Genomic DNA, 20,614 nt, shown 5'->3' with positions numbered 1-20,614 from the left:
GTAAACTTGCATGAATGGATGGAGAGTTTGAGGCATGGAAGGGACACGCAACTCTCCTTCCATTTCTGGAATTGCAAAAAATAAGAGCCAAGGGAACAAAACTACAGCAGCTTCCAACAGGTAACCTCCTGCCTTTGAAAATAATAGCACTTCCCTATGAGAAAAGCACCACAATCGCTTCTTTCCAAGTACTTACTGTTTCAACCAACTCCCAATTCTGATTTGCTTTGCGCAGGTTCCGAAGACCTTTTATCAATAAGAAATGTCTTGCAACCTGTGGCTGGTTTGCAAAAATTGGGAGCTCTGCAAGAACCATCAACAGATCTGTTGCCAGCATTGCACTGAGGTTGTCCCATAAAACATACAATCATTAGGTGATTGTCTTGCATTATCACGTGGGAGTGAAATACAGATGCACCTTTTAATGAAACTACAGTATTATTATTTTAAAAAAAGATTTATTCATTCATTCTGCCTTTATGTACAACAGTTACAGAATACTGTACAAAAAAAGAGATAGTTGTCATTGCTTTGAATTGTTGTGCATAAACAGCTCGGATAGGTTTCACATTCAATTTGAGTGTCCTTGCCAAACAGGCAGCGAAACATTCGGTATACCTCCAAGGTATAGAAGCGATGAACCAGTTTTACAGGTTTCTCCAGCGTAACATTGGTTTAAAAATGCTGTTATCTAGGTAGGCATTTCATTAAAAGACCAGCCAGCCCTATTGCACCTCTGTCCCCAATAAAAAGGGTAAAATACCCCCCATGGCCATCAGCTTGTGGGAGGTTCTTTATTACCAGTTGTGTTGTTTTATATCCCTTGCTTAAAGGTGGCTCCCACCACCACCCTTCCCTTCTCTAAATCTAAACTTTTTAGCACTTTATAGAGCATTGGCCTTCAGAAAATACACTGAGACCCTCAGCTGGGTTAGGCCTTGCTCTAAAGTCATTCACAGTAGTAGCAGCAACACCGCCATTTTCTTCTGGGCTTGCACGTTCTTGAGAGAAGAGCAGCAGAAAAACAGCAAGGAGAGGAAAGACATAAAAAGAAAAGGAATATTGCAGGATACGGTTAAGACAGAGTTCCTCAAAGTTGGGTCTCCAGTTGTTTTTGGACCACAGTTCCCATCATCCCTGACCACTGGTCCTTGTAGCTAGGGATGGGAGCTGTAGTCCAAAAGCAGCTGGAGACCCCAGGGTTAAGAGAACCATGGTTGGGGAAGAGCCATGGCTGAGTGGCAGAGGATGTGGTTCGTCAATCCCCAACATCGCCAGGCAGGGCTGGGAAGGAGACTCTTGTCTGAAACCGTGGAGAGCTGATGCCAGTACTGAGCTAGATGGAGCAATTGTCCGACTCGACATAATACAACTTCCCAATCGTGCTTTGGCTATGAAGGGTTTTGAGGAAGACCCCCTTTCAATAAACCATGGTTAACACAAGTGACTCTTGACTAAGAAGTGTTCGCCAACACCTTCTCTGAGTTGCCCTGTACGAAATAGTGACGCGAATATAACTCCTGCTCCCCCCGCTTTTCTGACTGGGTCAGATCTAGGAGTTATTTGCCTTGTGGCGCTTGGAATTCCTCTTGCTTTTGACCTTAGGAATTTCATGCTACCTTGCACATTGTCCTGCTCACATGGGAAGCGTTGAAAGCGAGGTTCACAAAAGGGGTCAAACCATTGCAAGAGGTGTTGAAATTTTGGGAGGTTGGATAGTTACAATGGAATGGTCTTGGGGGTGGGGCGCACATTTTTATTTTTTACTATTTTGTTGAAAATAATAAAATAATAAATCAACTTAATAATAATAATAAAAGTTCACACAGAACACAACTTGGAAAGAGGAAGTCGCCTGCAATTATTCCAAGGGAGTATTCCTAGCTTTCTTTTCCTAGCTTCAAATGTGTAGAAAGTAGTCAAGGGCTATGCTTCCATTTCAATTTTACCTCTGTCAGTAGGATGTTTCTACACCAGAATTAAGCACACCTTTGAGGACTAGGAGGAAGGCATGGGGACATGCCATGGGTTATGCAGGGCTTGTCTAAAGCCACCTCCACAGGTGGCAACATTATGCCCCTAACAGAGCAATAGGACCTGTAACGTTCATATCTGGCCTCAATGAAGGTAAAATTCTCCTTCACTTGGCAGGGTAAAAGAAGACAGGTTTACAGCTCTTGGTAGGCTCTTAATACTAGTGACTGGCCAACAGCGATGGCTCCAAAGCACGACTCCATGCATACCTCTTCAAAAGTATTTGGAGTTCAATGAGACTCATAGCCAGCTAAGAGGAGATAAGACTGCAGCCTAAGCCTCTTGTCTCTAAAGAAAAGTAAATCTCACTCTCACTGACCATCCAGCTAACTTGCACGGATTCTAACAAACGTTTGAGCTAACAAACAGAGCTAGAACAACATACATGCCAGTGTTGAACCGTATGACAAATGTCCTGTTTGTTCCTGCACAACAGAACTTCTCCACAACCATTCCACAGGGTGGGGGAAACCCCAGAACAAACTTGGGAGCCCTGCGAGGGGAGAAGTTCTATGGCCCAAGCAGAAGCTGTGGTGCAAACGGGACAACGTTGTTGGGCATAGCCCTGCGGAATAGGCCAAAAAGTTGCCAGAGGCTCTCTTGATAAGCTTGCCTTCCAAACTGCACTGTAACAAGAGAGAGATGAGGAGCTACAAAGGTGCTATATTGTCAATATGCACCTGCATCTTTCACACCTGCACTGGGAAGCTGCAGCCTTATAGATGTTGCTCATGTAAAAGTCCCATGGCCCTTGCTCACACTGGCTGAGGTTAATGAAGCCCTGCTTTGCTCCCTCTCATTATAGTTAGGTATCATTCAATGCTGTGCTGACACACATCCCAGTCTCAGGAATGACAACTTTCAGCTCTGCAGCTCACTTTCCTCACAACAATCAGCGCTGTTAAGCTTTCTGGATAGGGATGCCTTGCATTATGCAGCAACTAGCAAGGTAGGCAAGCTTTATCAGAAGTGCATAGGACTTTCCTGCGTTCCTGAATGATTTTTAGTGCAACCTGCAGTACATTAGGAAAAGGCAAATTGCATCCTTCGTTGCTTGTCTAAGTGCATATACATGCACACACTCACAGAGGAGTCAGGCGCTTCCTGTCAAAAGTACAGCAAAACGGGGGAAGTGGGAGAACCCAGCAGGAACCCAGCTAAGAAACTTCACAACCAAGAGGAAAAGAAGGATGTTGATATGCTGTACTGAAAGGTTCACAGTATGTGGGATTTCCAATGACTAATGCATCAGCCTTGATAGCAAGAACAGTAAATGCTCAAGCATGTACCATTTACGGAATTTCTCATGGCAAGAAGAGTCAGGGACAGGGACCTGCAGACCTTCAAATAGTGTAGGCCAGAGGTTTTCAAGCTTTTTGATTCCAATGCTCCCTTGACCAACTACATTTTTTTCTGGGGCACCCCTGTGGGACTCAGGAGCCCAGTTACATCATCCCCTTGGCTGCAGAGCTGGCAGCCTCTCGTTCCTTTTCAAACAGCCTCCCTTGCGGAGTGTTCCCTCAGCCTCCTCGCCTCTCTCCCTGGAAGCCCTCTGGGCAGCCACTGCTGCTATCCCTAGTCTCTGAGCTTCCCCCCACCGCCCCAAAGAGAAGTGCCTCCTCAGACTGCCCCACAGGGGGCTGGGAAGCACCCCTTGGCCTGCCCTAGAGGCACCATCCGCTTGGGGAGCTTACAGCCAGGGCTGCAGCAACGAACAGCTGTGCAAGCCTTTGGGAGGCAGAGACATGAGAGGGCAAGGGAGGAGGAATTGCCCATGGCACCCCTGACTTTCATTCAAGGCACCCCAGGGTGCCACGGCACACTGGTTGAAAACCACTGGTGTAGGGACACAGGTTCCCTGATTCCCAGTCACTGAGTATTGCTGGTGGGATTCTGCCTAACAAAGGGGTGATTAGGCAATAGCGCCACCTGAAGCCAGGTTTTCCAGCACATCTGGATTCCTCTCTCTTTTCATGCTGTGAGGGCAGGGGATTAAAACTGCTTGGGTGAACATTAGGGTTGCCATAGGTCCGGAATTTCCCGGACATACCTGGAATCAGAAGCAGTGCCCGGGTGGAAATCAGCTAAAATGTCCAGGAAAATCTGGACATATGGCAACCCATGCCGGCAGTGTCAAGTTGTTGTTTTTTTGTAGATTTTCCTTAAAAATACCTCAAAAAACCGTCAACAACTTTGGGCAAAACTAAAAAAAAAAGCAGCTGGACTTTCAGTTTTTGAAATATGGCACCATGTCCTGATCTTGACAAGGTTTCCTAATGCACTTAGCAATTCCTCTCTACATCTTCCCTCTCAAAACGGGAAGGTCAGAAATGGAGCCAGTGCATTGAGACATTCCGGGAGGGAGTTTTGTGTGCTTGCCCTTGCCTCCCCCCCCCCCCCCGTTTTATCCCACACGCTTTCAGGCAAATGCCTGAATAAGGCCCACGTCTCTATTCAAGCACAAACACGTAAGGCAAAGAAAACCCATCCTGCTAGAATGTGCGTCAGTTGCCTTACCATCCCAACATGCATGGCGCCATTGTCTGCAAAGGGAACCTACCAACATTCAACTGTGCAAGCACAACGTGCTGCTCAGAATCAGGACCCCAGTGCTGCTCCCTGCCCCTTCTCCACCATTTATGCATGGAGAATGCTTGCATAGGGGCTTATATCAATATTGAATGGGAATAGGGTAGGCTGGGGGTCTTTTATGAGGTTTGTAGCAGCAGCTAGGCCATGTGCCAAATAATGAACTGCTGGAAGGTAGGATGAGGTCTATTTTTTTTTAAGACAATGTTTATATATATATAAAAAGCAAGTCCTCTTATTACCTGGATTTCTAGAACAGATCTGCTGCTTTCATAAAGGAGGTGAAATCCTAAGTAACGATAAAAGGATGCTTTATACAGACAGAAATTTACAGTTTCTACATCCAGATTTTTTTTTAAAAAAAAAGAAAGGAAAAAATAAAATAAAAAGAAGATCACTTGCTTCCGTTTGGGAATCTAAAAGCTTGAAGGCTGCTGGATCGCCGGGCCAGCCTCACATCCACTTAGATCGCCTCGGATCTGGTTCTCTTCCGACCTCATGTACATGAGGAAGACAGTGACTGTGGCAAAAGTAGCAGCATTCACGGGGAAAGCTCGAAGCAGCGTGGAGGTGAGGCCTCTTGTGAATACCCTCAAGCCTTCGGCGTGGTAGCTTTTCCTGACGCAGTCCAGGATGCCGTGGTAGCGCACAATCCCGCCAACCCCATCTGCTTGGAGGCGAGACTTGATCACGTCTACGGGGTACGTGGAGAGCCAGGAGACAATCCCAGACATGCCTCCCGCCAAGAGCAGTTTGGGGATGATGTAACTGTCCTCCGCCTCGCATCCCAAGTACCTGGTGAGGCAGTCGTATGTCAGGAAGTAGAAGCCAAAGCTGGGCGTCTCCCTCATGAACGTGGAGACCATCCCCCGGTTGATGCCTTTCAGCCCTTCCTTCCGGTAGATCTTGACCAAGCAGTCCAGGGAGTTTTTGTAGTTCTTGGACTTCAGCTTATATTCGCCCGTCCCTTGCAGCTGCATCCGCGTCTTAGCCAGCTCCATGGGGCAGCAGATGACGCACTGGATGGCGCCGGCCGCGGAACCGGCAAGGAACTGGTTCATTGGAGTGTCCTTTCCGAGAGCACGGAGTGTGTTCCCTTGAACGCCGAACACAAGGGCGTTGATGAAGGTAAGTCCCATCATAGGTGACCCAATGCCTTTGTAAAGTCCAAGGGTCTAGGAGAGAGAAAACAGAAGGGAGAAATTGGCATTTGGTGAACCATCTTCACAATTCAAAGTGTTGGTGCTGACCTTTAAAGCCCTAGACGGCCTCGCCCCAGTATACCTGAAGGAGCGTCTCCACTCCCATCGTTCTGCCCAGACACTGAGGTCCAGCTCCAAGGGCCTTCTGGCAGTTCCCTCACTGCGAGAAGTGAGGTTACAGGGAACCAGGCAGAGGGCCTTCTCGGTAGTGGCGCCCACCCTGTGGAACACTCTCCTATCAGATGTCAAGGAAATAAACAACTATCTGACTTTTAGAAGACATCTGAAGGCAGCCCAGTTTAGGGAAGTTTTTAATGTTTTATCGCTTTACTGTTGATAATATTTTATTGTTGATAATATTGTTGACCAATAAATAATTGGTGATAATATTTTATCACTTTATTGTTGTTGGTATTCTGTTAGGATGACTATCCAGGGTGGCTGGGGGAACCCAGCCAGATGGGCAGGGTATAAATAAATAAATAAATAAATATTATTATTATTAGCCAAGTCATTTTTATTCAGTTCTTTTTAACAACATCAAATTTAATACATAATTCCAAAATCGACTTCCCATCCTTCCAGGTTGTATTATACATATTCCACAAAACGTTCATTTACTGTTATATTTTAATTTGCATCCACTGCTCAAAATTTAATCCTGCCTGTGATTCCATTTAACGTTTAAAAATCTTCACAGCCTTCGAAGTGTTTTCACCTGAAGGTTCCTGCAACCTTCTCTTCTGGTTAAGCAATAGGTTAGGCTAGCATCATCCCACGTGAGACCATTCCTCTATCTAGTTCAGTGTTGCAAAAAGGCAAAGGTAAAGGACTATGGGGTTGTGGCGCTCATTTCGCTTTCAGGCTGAGGGAGCCAGCATTTCTCCAGATAGCTTTCCGGGTCATGTGGCCAGCATGACTAAACTGCTTCTGGCGCAACAGGAAACAGTGATGGAAGCCAGAGCGCACGGAAACGCCATTTACCTTCCTGCTGTAGCAGTACCTATTTATCTACTTGCACTGGTGTGCTTTCGAACTGATAGTCTGGCAGGAGCTGAGACAGAGCAATGGGAGCTCACCCTGTCACGGGAATCCGCATCTGTCAACCTTCTGATCGGCAAGCCTAAGAAGCTCAGTGGTTTGACGACAGCGCTACCCGCGTCAACACTGTATGGCAGAGGTATCAGACAGGAGTATTTCCCAGCCCTACCTGGAGACTGAACCTGGGCACTTCTGCATGCAGGGCAGAGGTTCTGTCGCTGGGCTATGACCCTGCCTCAGCTAACCACTAAGAATTCAGGAATCTCAATCCTTTTGTGCTACACGCCTTCCCTCAAGTTATTTCTCCCTGTGTCATGACAATTTTGTTTGAGTGGGTATGGATAGCAGTTGCAACAAGAAAGCTTTAAGTTGAATTGGAAATAGACATTTATTATTATCTGCCTCCTTTACTTCCTTAGGGCATGCACACCCTTCAGTAGCTCAGTCAGCTAGAGCATGGTGCTCTTAATGCCATGGTTGCAGGTTCGATCCCCATATGGAACAGCTGCATATTCCCACATTGCAAGGGATCAGATTAGATGATCCTCAAGATCCCTTCCAACTCTACAATTCTATGATCCCAACTTTAAAGACTTAGACAGTAATCCCTTCTGGGCAAGGGATGGAGACAGGCAAAATTGCCACAAACTTCTCTGAACCCACAATAACTCATAGGATGGGGGTCAAAATGTCCCATTGGGCTCATAGAAGGGGTTAGAAGCCAGCAAAGCTGACTGCTAATGAAAAAGAGGATGCAATTTTTTTGAAGAATCCCCATCTGCCTTCAGCCCTCAGCCACCACAAACCAGCTAGAGAGTTGGGGGCCCTCCAAAACAGGGTGGAAGGTGATGTGACTATCACAATGTTTGAGAATCTGCTTTGCATGCAGAAGGCCTCAGGTTCAGTCCTCAGCATCCTCTGGCAAGAGACCCCTCTCCCAAACCCTGGAGAGCTACTGCCAATCGGTGTAGACTATTCTAAACTAGATGGACCAATGGTCTAACTCGTTATAAAGGTGCTTTCTATATGTTCCCAAGACCGTGCCCAGGCTCTGTTAGTTATCTTTCCCCTTAATGTGAGGAGAAATCCCAGCCTTCAAAGGAACGGCACACTTGAATGCTATCTTGAAACAAAACCCCACATCCTAAGGATGCTCACATCTTAAAAGGAGCTGTAAAGTTTGGTGGGGTTTGTTTTATGGAAACCAAACTTCATGACCCCATTTCATATGGCACAGGGGCAAATACGTTGTGCTTAGACTCCATGAATAACATTAGAAAGCTCCTTCTGCCCCGCTGAATTAGGTTCACTTTTCCTAAGTACTCCTTCGGAAATAGCTGCATTTAAAATCAGTACCTGGTAACTATATCTCAAAGAGTTTTTCTGGGCTACAGTGGTACCTCGGGTTAAGAACTTAATTCGTTCTGGAAGTCCATTCTTAACCTGAAACTGTTCTTAACCTGAAGCACCACTTTAGCTAATGGGGCTTCCCACTGCCGCCACCGCACGATTTCTGTTCTCATCCTGAAGCAAAGTTCTTAACTCAAGGTACTATTTATGGGTTAGTGGAGTCTGTAACCTGAAGTGTCTGTAAGCCGAGGTACCACTGTATTTGTCTTCCATCTATCATAAAGTTCTCAAAAACCGTACAGAATCGTACAACTGCGGCAACTGGTTGAGTACTTGTAAAAGTATATTGGTGTGTGTACAGCTACGGAGGAGGCAGAAAGTTGATGACAGCAGCAACTGGCCATGTCTCCACCCCCATTGTTCTGCCCGGACACTGAGGTCCAGCTCCGAGGGCCTTCTGGCACTTTCCTCCCTGTGAGAAGTGAGGTTACAGGGAACCAGGCAGGGGGCCTTCTCGGTTGTGGCGCCTGCCCTGTGGAACGCCTTCCCAGCAGACGTCAAGGCAATAAGCAACTATTTTACTTTTAAAAGACAACTGAAGGCGGCCCAGTTTAGAAAAGTTTTTAATGTTTGATGAGGTATTGTTTTTAATATTTGGTTGGAAGCCACCCAGAGTGGCTGGGGAAACCCAGCCAGATGGCTGGGGTATAAATAAATTATTATTATTATTATTATTATTATTATTATTATTATTAGTCACGTCATGACTAAGGAAGTGTCACATAGCTCCCCATGTGGCTCTTTGCACAACCAAGGAGCAGTCACATGATTAACGGCTAGCTGGGGATGGAGAAGCCCCTCTTCCGATCACGCTTCCATTAGCCTTTGGAAGAAAAGTCCAGCATTGCGGCATGAGGAGTATTTATTGTGGCCAATTGGGGATCTTCCCTTACTGACCTGTAGAGCTATTTCGACACGTCCCTTAGGGAAGTTACTTAACTTTGGTTTCACTTCCCATTCAGTTATCAGCTGCTAGTTACATCTGGGCAGGAGCGAAGCAAGATTAAGTTGTGCCTTCGCACATCACGAGCCCCTTCGTAGGGAAAACTGGCACACCAGGAACATGACTAAGCTAAACCTCTCTCTGATCTGCAGGGAGCCAAATTCCAAGGCAACTGTTACGGGTGTTGTAAGGAACTTCCCCTACTTTAAAATGGGTAGAGGGGCATCTCTCAACCCAAGGGCCACAAAGCCCTGCTGGGCTACCTTCTGGGGCCACATGCCAATCGTGGGGGTGGGGGAAAGAGGCAAAAGCGGGTGGAGGGCTGGTGAGGGGGTGTGGCCTGGGGAGAGTGCTGATGGCCACAGAAAGAGATCTGGAGGGCCATATATGGTACCTGGGTCTAAGATCTCTGCTTTTAAGAAAATCACCCACCTATAAGCAGCATTGTGGTCCTGATAAAAAATTGCCCACAATCCTCACCACTAGTTTGCAGTGCCAATGTTGATTAGGGCCCCTAATCAGGTGCTATTTGTAGTTTAATTTCTTTGGTGTTGCATTTATCCTTTCCCCCCTAATTTGTCCCTTTGTTTCTTAGAGTTACTTTTGGGGTTTTTTTCTCATGGGGGTCTGCTCAAACATATGCAAGTCTTCTCTGTTCCCCATTCCAAAGTGGAAGAGTCTAAGACTCATTCTCGGGGCAACGACTCTGATAATTTGCTCCAGTGAGAGCAGAAAATATGCCAGTTATGGTGTGTGTGAGATGGCTAAAAACCAGTTAACGTGCCTGTACTTTACTTTTATAAGCCGAAACATTGAGCTAACTAGTTTCCACTGGAATCCATTTAGGCGAACTTCATTTTAACCGTAGTGATCGAACAACTGTCCGCCTTTCTATAAGGCACTTTTTGTACAGTCGTAAAAACAATAAAACCACAGTAGAGAAACAAAAGAATGAAGGAGATGGCACAATAAACACCTACTAGTTAAAAACCACAAAAAAGGTTTTTTTTAAAAAAAAACAGCACTTTAAAACAAACGGCATCAGCAACAGGGGCAATTAAATCCTAATGGAATGTTAAAATTCTCACGAGACGCACTGAAATAAAATAGTCATCATTGTCCAATCAGTGATGTGACCAGACCCCATCCTAGGAGGCTGTTCCACTACTGAGAAGGACCTCCACAAGGACATTCTTGATGGTGAGGGAACCTGAAAGAGTGGCTTGGATCTCGAATGGAGTTCTTGAGCCAAGTCCTGTGGGGGGAGGTGATTCTTGAGATATTCTTTGATAGTTTAGAACTTTAAAGAGCAAAGAACAGCACCTTGAATGGAGCCTGGAAGCCATCTAGAGACCAGCACCCTAGAAGAAGATCAGCTAACAAGAGCTGATGGAGCAACTCAGGTCATAACCCCTGACAATTAGAGTCTATCCGAAATTTCTGAATCGTCTTCAAGGACAATGCATTGCAATAATCTAACCTGGAGGTGAAGAGAGCAGGAAAAACCCCAGGCTGATCTGATTCCTCCAAGAAAAAGAGTCTATTTGGCATAGCAGATGAAGTTGGCCGAAGGCACTTTTGGCCTTCAGCTGTCATCTAGGCATCCAAGTGAAAGGGGAACCCAAGGGTCAGATCTCTAATTAAAATTTGTAGTGTGAGAGCTGTAACTGGCTAGTTAATGCAAGATGTCAACCGCAGATCGTGTGAGAGGATCCAGTTGCAGCTCCTCCACACAGCTGTATTGCTCCAGTGCAAACTCCTCCCATAGGAACAATAAGAAGAGCCTGCTGGATCAGGCCAATGGCCCATCTAGTCCAGCATCCTGTTCTCACAGTGTCCAACCAGATGCCTGTGTGAAACCTTCAGGCAGGACCCGAGCACAAGGGCACTCTCCTGCACCTGTGGTTTCCAGAAACTGGTATTCTGGTCTAGGAATCCAAAGTGGCCTGGCGAATTCTGAAGTGACATGAAAGGTGACAGGAAAAGAGCTTTGCTCTTTTTTCTCTTCTCTCTTTGCTCCCGTGACACCCATGGTGAAAAGGAGCTCCTAGGCTTTATTCATGAAAGGCTCCTTCTCCCTTGAATACAGTGCAAAACACAAGTGAAGAACACAATCACTGAACAAGCTACTCACCGTCTCTTGCTTTATGATGGACTGAAAACAGTGCAAGGTCCCCCGGTAAAGTGGCTTCTCCACATTTTGAACTTGAAGGCGTACCTACAAAACGTAGTAAGAATTCGTTGGCATGGCAAACAAAATAAATGAAAATCAGCAGGCAGAAATATGACAGCACCTTTGACTGGGCACACATAAGGTGCATCGATGTGCACCCAGTCCTGACACCAAAGTGCCATAGCAGGCAATTTAAAAAATGGTCAGTATTTTGGGAGTCACTCAGTTTAGTACTCAAGTCTGCATGAGATGGGAATGATTAATAGGGGATGGTGCTTGCCCCCCTTACTTCAAGCTATCTGAGGTTTCATTAGCACATGTCATTATTCTCAGCTATGAAATAAGGCCAGCGAGGATCTACTCAGCGGTCATGAATGGCCAAGTTTAAAGGATGTTAGTTGAGGTCCATAAACAGCTACTTGTCTGGTTGCCTATGATGAACAAGAATATTCTACAGGCGATCAGGAATGGAGTTCATAGTTTTTCCTTTTAGACCGCAGCTAACTAACAGATATGTGAAATATATCCACTTTTTATGAACCCTAAATCTTAAAGAAGCTGCCTGTATTTTAGACAATAGAGTCAGAAAATCCTGCTTTGAGGGACCTACAGTTTTTTAAACCAATAATGTTTTTTTAAGCATTGTGGGGCAGTCTCTCTTTGCGGCCTGTTAAAACATTACCACGCAGATGCTCTAAGGTTCTTACATTTTTGCCATAATGCAATTTTCTATACCATTCCCATTACATTATGCCAGTTTCCTTCTTTCAATACTGCTGAAGCTGAACCCTGGCATATAAAAACACTTAAAATTCGAATTGAAAACACACACTGAGAGTGAACCCCACAGACCAACCAAGTACCAATACCTAAAAATGCATCAATACAGATATGGTTATAACATTTGTGTGTGGCAGGGGGGAATAAATAAATATATATATATATATTAAAAGTGGGAACCTCAATTTAAGGAGTGGCTGAAAACAGAATTCACAAGTTTTGTTCCACAAAGTACATATATAAAATCTTTTTTAAGCACGTAAAAAAGCATATAAAATCTTTTTAGTGCACTCTAGGAAAACGAATGCAAAACAAAGTCAGGTTTTCTTTTAAAAGCTCGTATTCAAAATAAACCTTGCATATTGCAAATCCCCACCCCCTCCACTTCAGAGCACGAGAAACATTTTTAAACTAAAAAGGAAAAAAAAAGAAAGAGGAAGGGAATAAACTACATATGGTTTCCTGGTATTTTTATTATTATTTTTGTTGTCTTTATAAAACTTGAACTAATCATACATGTTGGAAAAAATTAAGACCGAGAGAAACAGAAGGTTCACCTGGTCTATACTTACTAGGTAACTCTCCCGTGATGAGGCTTATCTGTCATCTACAACAAAGTAACACTTTTGCTGTTAATGAAGACAGCCCCTAGCTCAGAAAGTAAAGGCAGTTAAGCAACAAAGCAATTGTACACATTACATCAACAAACTGGGGGGGAGGAGGAGGAGCAGGAAAGAATTTGCCACTCGAAGAAGACCTGGTTCAGGTTCGGTTCAGTATCTCTGATGTTTTTTGCATCTACCCCACCAGGTTCCCACAAAACCCAGACATTGCTTTATCTGTGCAACTAGTGAAAAAAACAAGCTTCAGAGAAGAAATTAAGCTTTGCTTTGGATCCCTCCCCAAGATGTATTTACAGTTTCAAAATGAAGTTGGCCTTTAGAAAATTTGCTTTAAAAGATAAATTTAAAAAATAAAATGAAAGCTAAGAAATGTCTAGCCATCCAGGTAAGTTACGGGACTCACAAGGAAAGACTTATAGGGCTTAATGCAGCGACACGAGATTTAGATCTGCATAAACTGCCTTTTGACAAGATCAGGTTATTATTACCTAGCAGATTTAAGTACGGTAAGTTAGTCTAATATTGCAATCCTGTGCAGACTTTCTTGGGAACAAGTCCCCCGATGGGACTGACTTCCAGTAAACATGGACAGGATATGCAACTGGTAACTGACAGCACGATCCTCTCTAATTGTCCACTCGGAAATAAGTCCTGTTAAGTTCACTTACTCCCATGATAAGTGTGTATAGGATTGCAACCTTAAAACAGAATCCCCCCCCTTTGCATTGTTAGTAATGTCATTGTACCTTCAACAACATGGTAGCAAGTTAACTGAGGGATTTGTATATTGCCATCGTAATTAACTAATACCCCATCCCTGAATACATTTGCTTTGCAAGTATGCTCAATGGAATGTGCTTCCAAGTAAATGCATTTCCTGGTCCCAAGATGTGGTCCGAGGGCACATGCTGCAGGCACCACTCTGAAGCTAAGCAGGTATGAGTCTGGTCAATGCCTGGATGGGAGACCGCCTAGGGATCCCATGGACACCACCTTGAGTTCCATGATGGTGGGATAGAAATATACTAAAATTAAAAAAAAAAGGTTTCAGTTCAGGGTGCCTGACTATGCCTTCACTCTCTCAGCTAAGCCCAATTCCATTAAGTTAAAAAAGAAGAAGTGAAGAAGATTAAGAAAACCAGACAGTCAGAGTTTTGGTTCTGCAAACATGTCCATAATATGAAGGATCATAGTATTATCTCCTATGGGACAAAATGCGATTCAACAGAATCAATGGAAACGGTTTCTCAAGCAAAGGATACACCATTGCATGAAATGACTGAATTTTACAGCTACAAACCAACAGACTTCACATTTCATCCATAATTGTTGCACCTATTAAGTATGGGATGTTTTAAGGTTATGAATGTTAATCGGCACATTTCCTCAGCCAGAAGATCCTTAAACCCTTGCTCCAACCCACACTTAAGCTGAAATTATTGGATTTACTTGATCCTGTGCATGGGTACTCAGAAGTAAGCCCTACAGTGTTCAATGAGGCTTGCTCTCAAGCAAGCGTGCAAATGACTAAAGCCCAGCTTAGACTCATGCATTCCAATCCATGGGCCAGTCCAGTCCTGTTTTGAGATGCTATTTGACTGCTGTACAGGCACAGATTTTAAGTGATATGCCTAATTGGATCTCATTTCCCACCCGCAATGGGCCACTTCTGTTTTGAGTTCAACGAATTAAATGTCAACTTCCCAGACCGGGGGGGTGGGGGGGGGGGGAGAAAAGAGAAAAAGAAGAAGAAAAGTATTCCTTTGTGAGCTCACAATATTTCCCCAAGGGTGGGAGGAAGCATGTTAATTAGCAAGACTGTTTCATCATGTTGCAAACTGTCATCCGGGAAATATAATTAACAAATTTATGTTTCCCCAAAGCGAGTAGGAAAACAAAAAATGTAGTAAACAGCAACAATGCACCTTAAAGTGCACTTCAACACCCCACCTGCTTTTGGATTAGTCCTAAAAATCTGCATCTTCCATAAGCATTTTTGCTAGATGCTGCTGGATTGCTGAGTTAAAAAAAAGGGGCCTGAAGACCCAATAATCAAAGCACTTAAGTCAAGAGGGACTATCAGTTTGGAACTTTTTAATCTGCTGCTAATTTGGCTTCACTGTGGGATGTTTCAATGCTTCAGTATGTCTGAAAATCTAATTCAAGATCTCTATACCAGGAATTGGCGTATGAGGATGTTTATTTAATGGGTCCAAAATATCTGAATTCTAAAAAACAAAAACCCTTTCTACTCATAACGGCTAGTGCTATCTTCAGCCTAAATGTTTATGATTAAGTAAGCCTCTGGAAAATCAACCCACCTTAACAGTATCGAATGGATGTCCTACCAACACGCCGGCAGCACCTGAAATGAGGAAGAAGGCATTATGAGACAATCTGGCATTGCACCACTATAACCCACCACAGAAGCAACTATTTGCAAAGCACAGAAGACTACGGAGGTCACATGGCTACTGTCTATAGGACTCAGGTAGGAGGGATGCGGGTGGCGCTGTGGTCTAAATCACTGAGCCTCCTGGGCTCGCTGATCAGAAGGTTGGCGGTTCGAATCCGCACAACAAAGTGAGCTCCTGTTGCTCAGTCCCAGCTCCTGCCAACCTAGCAGTTCAAAAGCAGGCCAGTGCAAGTAGATAAATAGGTACCGCTGTGGTGGGAAGGTAAACGGCATTTCCGTGCACTCTAGTTTCCGTCACGGTGTTCCGTTGCACCAGAAGCGGTTTAGTCCTGCTGGCCACATGAGCTGAAAAGCTGTCTGTGGACAAAGGCCGGCTCCCTCGGCCTGAAAGAGAGATGAGCACCACATTCCATAGTTGCCTTTGACTGGACCTAACTGTCCAGGGGTCCTTTACCTTTACAGGACTCAGCCCTACCGTATTTGTGGCTTCCCTCAAAGAATTCTGGGAAATTTAATTTATTAAGGGTGCTAAAGGTTGTTTGGAGACTCCTATTCCTCTCTAAGGTAAAGGGACCCCTGACCATTAGGTCTAGTCATGGCCGACTCTGGTGTTGTGGCGCTCATCTCGCTTTATTGGCCAAGGGAGCTGGCGTACAGCTTCCGGGCCATGTGGCCAGCATGACTAAGCTTCTGGTGAACCAGAGCAGCGCACGGAAACACCATTTACCTTCCCACCACAGCGGTACCTATTTATCTACTTGCACTTTGACGTGCTTTCGAACTGCTAGGTTGGCAGGAGCAGGGACCGAGCAATGGGAGCTCACCCTGTCGTGGGGATTTGAACCGCCGACCTTCTGATCGGCAAGTCCTAGGCTCTGTGGTTTAACCACATCCCTATTCCTATTCCTAACAGAGCTACAATCCCCGAGTTCCCTGGGAAGCAGGACTGATTGCTAAACCAAAAACCCTGGAGGATATCCAGAACAGATGAGTTCTCAAGACCAGTCCGAAGGTCTGCTTTGTAGGGGTGACAACCACAATCCTGTTAGAAGGGAGTTCTCTAACTGAGGGTGGGGACACCACTGAGAAGGCTCCGTCTTTCGTTGCTGCTAACCTGACAGATGTTGTAAGCAGTCAAATGAGCAGAGCCTTCAAGGTGCATCTTAACACATGGGGAGATGGGGAAGGAAACTCCAAGCTCATCTTAAGATTGTATCCAATCAACTCATCCTATCCACCCAAGGACCTTTGCTTGTGCACCTCTTCTGACACCCCCCCAGTAGAAATTATGGGGAAAGGGTATGGGTTGAGAAGAGGAGGAGAGGAAGTTACATTGCACAAGCAGAGGGCCTTGCACAAAACAGAAGAACTTCACTGGATGCAATTCCTAGACTCCAGCTCCCATCAGCCCCAGCCAGCATGGCAGATGACCAAGGATAATGGGAATGACAGTCCCACAATATCTAAAGGGAAACACAGGTTAGCCACTGCATCTGAGACCAAGTGCTAGTGCTCTAGTAAGATTGCGGTAAGCATGCAATTGCTGTAGGAAGTGATGCAAGTACTTAAAAAAAACCAACCCCACATTTTTAAACCAAGTATTTGAACAAGTATGGCTAGGGGGATTGATGCTTTTCAGCCTACATATTTTTAAATATTTTCTGCATAGCATCTTCAAAAAAACCGCAGGGTTAAAATGTCAACAGGCTCCTGTTAAGTTCTTCCTTTAAGGATCCAATTGAGTGCCGCTGTGTTAATCTTATTAAAACCGATTTGGCAAGGACTTAAAAATCACACGCAAAGTGGCATACTTAAAACTGCAGCAGATGAAGATATTAAGTACAGAGTGTTCTACATAACCCCGAACTGTGCCTGCAGAGCGGGGGAGAGAGAAGAGGGAAGTCAACAACGGAAGGGAGAAGGAAAGCCTCAATAGGCTGAAACCAGCCAGCTACTCGCTGTTGTAACTTTCACTGGAGGAAGACGACATCTCCAGAGTCAGACCTGCATTGCTTCATCAAAATCAAGGCAAGGAGACACACACTTTGTTTCTTCTTTCTCTCTCTTCCGCCCCTCGAAACATAAGATCTTGGGACATGAGCACCTGCCAAATTGTGTTTTAGCCCACAAGTGGCTATGCCATAATAAAGATGCTAGTCTTTAAGGTGCCATGATCTTTATTATTCTTGCTGCAAGATCCTAATGCAGCTAAAATAAAAAAAGAAGTAAACTCATCCAGCACTATGAGGAAGCTAACTTTGAAATTGTAGGCAAGTCATGCTCAGAGTAGTCATATTCATTATCTTGAATGGGTTTATATTGGATACAAACTTGTATGATTTTTTTTTTTTTTTGGGGGGGGGAGGACAGATTGGGTAAAGTGGCTGTCACCACTCCAGCGGTGCACACAATAAGGACACCTCAAGAATTTCAAAGGGGCAGAAATAATAAGACTTGAAGCCCCACACCACAAAAAACAGCACCATCCTCTATGGGTGTAGCCAGGGAGGTAGCCGAGTAAATAAATAAAATTCTTGACTAAAAGTAGAAATAACCAGAATATTTGAGGTCACTTGGATGGTGTTGTGAATATTTGAGGTCACTTGGATGGTGTTGTGGTGCGTTCTATCAAAGATCCTGGCAGATTTTTCTGAGCACTTGAGGTCAAAAGAAAGGAATTGAAAACAACTGTTGTTGAGGCATTTCATTCCGAGTCTGCCAGACATGTGGTGATGACAGGTGGGTGTCCTGTCCCCAACATAAATCCTGGCTACGCCCATGCCCCCCCCCAATATGCTAGCAGAGAGGTGAGCGGCATCCCTTGGCAGAAGTCCATTTGTTTCCGTTTTGCTCTGTCCCCACCCAAGAGGAAGGAGGTTCTTGCTTGTCCTTCCAGCACAAGACACTTCAGGAAATTGGTGCGCAGCCCCACCTTCCTACAAAAGACAGCCCTATAATAAGGGTTAGAGGGGTTAGGGGGAGGGGTCAGCTATGAGCCGCGGGGGCGCGCAGAAATACCTTCGCCCAGTTAAGGGAAAGGACCTTGCGAGAGACCACTCCCTCGGCCTCACAAAGCTCACATCTCACAGGGAAGGTTGATGGTGGGAAGGGAGAACTGAACTCTGCGCGTGCTCAGAGAGGCACCCGCTACTCCAACAAGGATCACTTCGACAACAGTAGAGATCCAAGACCCGGCCCAAATCAATCCCTGGCTCGGAGGGGAAAGTTTCGACAGGCGAAGCCCAAAGATACAAAGGGAGGCTGGGCGCCTGAGCGCACAACGCCCGCTTCGATTTCGCGCAGTTCCAGCCCTGTTCGAGGAGGTGGCAGGCAGACCCCCTCGGAGAGTTTCTGGCAGGAGGGAAATTGCCGATCGCTGACTCACCGGCTCTGCCTTTATGGGCACCGGTGCAGTGTCGGCGCCGAGAGGGACAATGGCCCCCTCGGGCCTCAGGGACAATGCGGGCAGCGGAGAGAGAGCTGGCGCCGGCGCGCCAAGGCACCGAAGCAAGTCACGAATTTGAGGGAGACAGGGGTGCAAGAAGAGGTAAGGAGGCACCCATCGCGCCAAGGCTTCCCGCGGTGCCTCTTCCTTCCCTTCCAAGCGTGCAGTGTGCCCCCACCCTCTCTCGGAGGCAGGCGGACGGGTAGGCAGCACATCCCCGCTGCAGTGCGCCAAGCAACGCGCGCACACACGAGGCTCTCCAAAGGCGCAGACACGGGCAGCCCAGCTGCTGTGTCTCTCTCTCGCCCCCGCCCCGGCTTCCTTACATAACTGGATCGCGCAAAGATAGATAACAATAGAGCAGCTCCGCTTCTCCTGGCAGCGGGGAATCGCCCGCCAGCGCTTACCTCCTACGCAGCCTGCGAGGAAATCCAGCGCCATGATCGCGGTCTCCAAAGCGCGCCTTCAAACCCCTTTCGTGCGCCTCGTCCCGCTCCTCTGGTTTCTATTGCACCTCCCGGCTCCGTGCGTAATTATTACGAATTCCTTTGGGGGCAGCTCGAGGAGGGGGGCGGCGGGATCGGCTCCCTCGGATCCAGTGAGTAGGGGGGGGGGCGATCTGAGATCTAATGTCAGGTAGCGGTTGTTGCTTAATTCGTTTTCCCTTCGTCGCCGCCTCGCTTGTGCGCGCAGCAAGCCAGCAACCCGCCCGGTGCGCCTTCCGAGCCGGCACGATCCACCCTCGCCCGTTGCCAAATCCGATCTGGTCGCTTCTATTTCTGACGCCAGAGAGAGGAGGGGGAGACGGAGCCTTTTGGGGAAGCGGGCGCCGCCAATGAGACGCGCCTGGCCAGGCAACACCCTTTCAGGTCGGCCCTCCGCCCGGGCCTCTCATTGGCTGCGCGGCGAGGGAGGCTGCCGGGGATGGGAAGCCAGTGGTTAGGAAAGCAGCGCGGCGAGGGCGGGCCGGAGGACGCGGGCCAAGGCAGCTGGAGCTCCGCCCGCCAGACGCAGGAAGAGCACAAGCGGTGGCTTTGTGTCGGTGCGTTTTTGCGCGCGAGGCTGGCGCGGTGACGGCGCCTTTGGCGATGTGGCGGCGCGGGGAGGGAAAGCGGGAGACGGTTGCGCAGGCCCTGGAGCAGCGGCTGGGTGGATCTCGCGCCCAGGGGAAAAGGGGGAGCAAGGAAGGCGCTTGCCTTGCCGTCGAGGGGGCGCAGAGGGGGGGGGAGTTGGGCAGAGGCCAGAGACTGAAGAGGACGGAAGAAAGAGCTGCCTGTTGGGTAGCGGGAAGCCCCACTGAACTCCATGGCATCTCCCTTGGTTCCGAGGATCGGATGCCCAGGATTGCGGGCTGCGGGACAAACCAGCCGATGGGGATGCTTCTGGGGAAGCGCGCAAGCTTCTGGGCAAGCGCGTCCCAGCCCCGTCTCTCTGTTGCTCTCCAGAGGTATACTGTTTCTCGGCCTGTAGCAACCTGGTGCCCTCCAACAGTTTCCGACTCCAGCTGCCTTTCTGGGGGTGATGGGAGTTGTAGTCCGAAGCTTATGGATGGCACCAGGTTGGCAAATACTGCTGCATCAAGAACACAAGGGTCCCGGGATTAAGGCGAATTTTCTTATGGGGGGGGTCCTCATTATGGACCTATCAGCCATGTTTTTTTCTCTTGTCCTTCCCCCCCTCCCCACATATAATTGCATATTTGCGTAACCTACATTCTGAAAATGATAAGAATAATAAAATCATGATCCTTGAATATAATTGCTATTTTATTTTTAAAAGACATCTAATAGAATACCTATATTATAATTTATGTGGCCCTTCAGGATTTTGTTGGACTACAAAACCCATCATCCCTGACCATTGGCCAATTGTGGCTGGGAATGATGGGAGATGGAGTTCAGCACCATCTGGAGAGTACCAGGTTCCCCATCCTTGTGTCTTAGATGCTGTTGCCAAGA

General features: G+C 46.7%; 2 protein-coding genes across 2 annotated transcripts in view; one reads left to right on the top strand and one right to left on the bottom strand.

The window, feature by feature from the left end:
- Positions 1-438: 438 nt before the first annotated feature.
- SLC25A29 (solute carrier family 25 member 29) lies at positions 439-19,493 on the bottom strand. The gene is made up of 4 exons (XM_083519969.1): positions 19,064-19,493; positions 15,117-15,160; positions 11,354-11,437; positions 439-5,798 (listed from the first exon to the last, which is right to left on the bottom strand). Exons 1-4 carry the CDS (start codon positions 19,095-19,097, stop codon positions 5,040-5,042), a joined length of 921 nt encoding a protein of 306 aa, XP_083376095.1. The 5' UTR covers positions 19,098-19,493; the 3' UTR covers positions 439-5,039.
- Positions 18,268-20,614, top strand: part of SLC25A47 (solute carrier family 25 member 47) — a 41,186-nt gene continuing 38,839 nt past the window's right edge. The window contains exon 1 of the mRNA XM_083519689.1: positions 18,268-18,758. Within this exon, the coding sequence (XP_083375815.1) occupies positions 18,671-18,758 (88 nt within the window). The 5' untranslated portion in view covers positions 18,268-18,670. The remainder of the gene's footprint in view (positions 18,759-20,614) is intronic.

The sequence above is a fragment of the Podarcis liolepis genome (genome assembly GCF_965112155.1).
Source record: "Podarcis liolepis genome assembly, chromosome: 1".
NCBI classification, from domain to species: Eukaryota; Metazoa; Chordata; class Lepidosauria; order Squamata; family Lacertidae; genus Podarcis; species Podarcis liolepis.
The sequence above is the reverse complement of the archived record's forward strand: the minus strand, read 5'-3'. Positions and strand labels throughout refer to the sequence as shown.